Source organism: Phalangium opilio, unplaced genomic scaffold, assembly GCF_054372755.1.
Source record: "Phalangium opilio isolate 3A_F unplaced genomic scaffold, DU_Popi_V2 ptg000246l_1, whole genome shotgun sequence".
NCBI lineage: Eukaryota > Metazoa > Arthropoda > Arachnida > Opiliones > Phalangiidae > Phalangium > Phalangium opilio.
In genome coordinates, this window is record NW_028324225.1 from 3,955,037 (window position 1) to 3,958,907 (window position 3,871).

Below are 3,871 nucleotides of genomic sequence, written 5' to 3' on the forward strand. Positions count from 1 at the left end.
CAGAACAGCGGTAAGACTTGGGAGGGTGTGACGTACCAACGGGTGCTCGCTCGCCTGAGATAAATTTTCGATTTCTAGAGTCTGTTCCAACCCCCCCTTACGTGACGTCAGCCTAAGACCTCAAGCGCGCGCGGTTTTGATTCTGTACGGTAGACTATATGAGAATTGCCATGAAATTTATTTTTAAAACGCTAATTATAGGGCATAATTTTTATATATTTTTTAAATTAAATAATTAGAAAGGGTTTGGCATAGATAATTGTGCACATTTTAATAAATAGTAAGGCAGAAACCGAAACTTTATGCTTCTATCAAACTTCATAGTTCAGTACCAATTATGATTTTCTTTAAATTCAAGAGGAAAATGATTACAATTACTTAATAACGGTGATAAGTAATCAATGCATTAGACCCAAAAAATTTAAACCAAGTATAATTCCAATGAAATGAATTTTATTTCTATTGATGAGTTTTGAGATCTTAATTTGAAAACTCCAGCCAATTATAACAATTATAGGAACTTTAGTTTACAATTTTCTTAAATTTTTTACCTAATTTTCTCCCACAATCTGTCTTGCTGGGCTTGATTGAATTGTGATATTTCATTCTAATGAAAATTCTTAATTTGACAAATGAATGGATTAAATCCAAAGGATAAGTTTCATGTTCTTGGTGAATTGAATTGGATATGTTTATAACAATATTTATTTCGTTGGAGAGGACTTTGTTTGGAAGGCAATTACGAAAAATGGTTTCAAATGAATTCATTGCTTTTAAGAAAGTAGAGCTAGGAACAATTAAACCGCCATAAGATAATATTGTAGCCCAAGATGGTAGTTGATAACAATGATCACTCTGACTTGAGTCTCTTAAATCCAGATTGGCATTTTTTTATAGAATTTTTTGGCTATAAAACCAGACATGTATTCTAGCCCATTTTCTTCAAGCTTTGAGCATTAGTTTGCTTCATTACCATCTTGGGTTACGATGTTGTCTACACTCTTTAAAATACCAATTTCTGGAGAGCATAAGGAACTAGTACCAAATCTTACTGAATTTAAACTGTGATCAGCAATTTCCCTAGGAACATTTTTTGGGTTTACATTTACCGAGACTGAGCTAGTGTTGCTATATAAAAGGTCTCTAGTAAAACTTTCTAAAGGGGATATAAATGAAGTAGCTATATCAGTTTTTATAGAAGCTTTTTTCAAAATATCACTTAGTAAATAGGTCTCATTGTTTACAGCAGTTTCAGCGACACCGAGCTGATTTTCCTTCTGTAAAATACTATTAGCTAAGAATTCATCTTGACTCATGTCAACTGTATTACCTTTATCATTTAAAATTCCGGGATTTTTCCCCAAAATAATCATTCGGATTCTATAAAGCGCATTAAGAGGTGTTGGGTGATCATCCAATCCCCCTCTGGAGCGAACTTGGGAAAAAAAGTTTCCAAACAGTCTTGGTTCAAACGATGAGTCAAGATGAATTTTATATTGAATTTGTTCTTCATGTCAAAAAATAAATCTTTGAGAGATTTTATAGAAATTATAATACCTTTCTGAAACAGCTGTAAAACATTTTTGCCTTTACATTTCATATTAGTTATTAAGTCCTTCATTTCATCAATGGCCGCTATTTGTTTTTTTAAGTGTAATCCAAAACCCATTTTTGTTTCAACAATATCTTTTTCTGTGTATGAATTAAATACGTCGAACCATTTATCTACAGTTGCAATGAACTCACTTAATTCTTTAGTTCGGATATCATCAAAATTTACATCGCTTTTAGTCTTTAACATATATAGCAATGCTTTGGAAACTGTAATAGTTGTGAAGCTAATTTAACATTTTGCCTAGTAGGACCGTGACATTCTAAATGTATTTTTTTAAGCTTAGGACACATTTTAATTTCATTATTATCAAGTTTAAGCAGAAGTTCTAAAGGTTTTTTATCAACGTGAGTATCTTCAATCAAAAAACCTGTATCCAAAAGCCAATTCCTTATTTGTTTTAACTCGTGTGGGGCATCAGCGAAGCAATAAATAATTTGATCAGTTGCTATGGGATGTTTAAACCAATTTCTATGGATAGATACACCCATTTCTCTCCATAAACCCATGTTACCTCCCCCCATATCACAGACAGATGAGACTATTAAATACCCAGCCTCATGAACTTTGGATATTATGTCCAACAACAGTTTTTTAGTCATTTTGGTATCAAAGCCAATGTAAACAGGTTGTTTCCAAGGTGAAAATAAGCCCCTAACCATTGCTACCTGCATTTGACTATGTTTTCCAACTACTTGATCGGCTTTCACATCATATTCATATTGCGATGTAATTTTCATTTCGTCAAACGTTATGACACATATTTTTCTATATTTGATTTTTTAGATCCAGCTAGTTTCATAATATTTAAAACATCTTGTAAAATTCCTTGTCTTAAATTTAGTTTTGATGCATCCCGCCTTAATGTTGACAAACCTGGTAATGGATATCGCAGGTCATTTTTTAAAAACATATAAGCTTTTCTGCTAAGGTATCGCAAAGTAAAAGCCCGTGCGAGAGCATCGGCAGACCAGATAACCATTTTTTCCCCCATTAGTTTCTTAATTTGACTAGGTGAGAAAATATCATTTAAAATATTGGTGCATTTCTCCTTAAATTCTTCTTTTTTCCTTTTGTCATTCTTCATTCTCTTGAGTTTCTTTACTTCTTCAGTACTAATTACACTCTTTATTGCTTGTTCAATTTTTAATTCTTTAATTTTCTTCTCATTTTTCATTTCTTTAATTTTCAATTTGCTATAATGAGCTCGTAATGTTCTATTTTGTTTCTCTAATCTCTCGCATTTACAGCATGGTTTGCGTTTAAAAACAACATTATCACGTTTAGGAATCATATTATCAAGGCTACGATCCATGTTATCACAATTAGTTTGAACATTAGTTGCTTCATTCGTGAGATTATCAATTGCAGAAGGACTAGATTTCTTTATTAAATCGTTAACGATGAGTCGCTCCTCTCTACGTTGCACTCTGGATTTTCTCTCTGTAGATTTACAGTTTTGACTTCCTTTCAGTCCCAAATTTTCAGTTGGAATAGCGTCTTCCAATAATTCCCTTTTATTAGGAATCCCTAGCAACTCAGACCTAAGATCCCTTTTGTAGGCATGTTCGTTAAAGTGCTGCGAGCAAACATGACTAGTCATGGGATTGAATTTATCCTCTCTACGGCATTTAAATGCCCAAACCTTTCTCCTATGAATGTCATTTGGAAATTTGTGATACACAATATGTTTTGTACTATCATTCTTTTTGGTTAAAACTAGGCTTTTATTGCACGTTGCGACCGCGCACCTTGTTCCAGGCATGGCTCATAAATTTTTATTATGTATGAATCTAAAAATATACAATTTATTCACATTAGTATTTTGGTTTTGCACCCAAATAAGTTATAACAACCCGAACCGAGTCCCTAGTCTTATCCCTTAAGTCTTAATACAAATAAACTTAAGAAGCAAGTTCCAAATATCTCTAAAAGTTTCCTAATTTAGCATTAATATTTAATACAAATAAGTTATCAGAATAAAGTAATTAATTTACCTTTGAGGATGCCAATACAGCACAACTCGCGCCTCGAAAGACTATACATAAGCAGACGATGCTTTACTAAGGTCTATAGCCCAGGACTTTTAGGGTTTGACCTAGAACATTTGAACATAAAGATGAAAATTGGTACATGTGTTGTTTTTGACCCAACAAAAAATATACAACAAGTCCCCTTGCTTTAGAGCGCGAGCTTTCGTCGCCATCTTGGAAAATGGCCGCCGGGAATTACAGCTACAATGTATTCCACGTTCTTCTT

The 3,871-nt window shown here is 33.1% G+C and overlaps 1 protein-coding gene across 1 annotated transcript; it reads right to left on the bottom strand.

The window, feature by feature from the left end:
• Nucleotides 1-2,363: 2,363 nt before the first annotated feature.
• LOC149611437 (uncharacterized) lies at nucleotides 2,364-3,634 on the bottom strand. The gene is made up of 3 exons (XM_089858445.1): nucleotides 3,610-3,634; nucleotides 3,258-3,405; nucleotides 2,364-3,191 (listed from the first exon to the last, which is right to left on the bottom strand). Exons 2-3 carry the CDS (start codon nucleotides 3,375-3,377, stop codon nucleotides 2,364-2,366), a joined length of 948 nt encoding a protein of 315 aa, XP_089714571.1. The 5' UTR covers nucleotides 3,378-3,405; nucleotides 3,610-3,634.
• Between the last annotated feature and the right edge of the window lie 237 nt (nucleotides 3,635-3,871).

Excerpts from the sequence above, each read along its gene's own strand:
- LOC149611437 (XM_089858445.1), bottom strand. The coding sequence starts at position 3,377 with ATGCCTGGAACAAGGTGCGCGGTCGCAACGTGCAATAAAAGCCTAGTT. Across the intron at positions 3,192-3,257 it reads ATGACATTCATAGGAGAAAG|CACTTTAACGAACATGCCTA; the intron begins GTTTGGGCATTT and ends GTTTGCTCGCAG.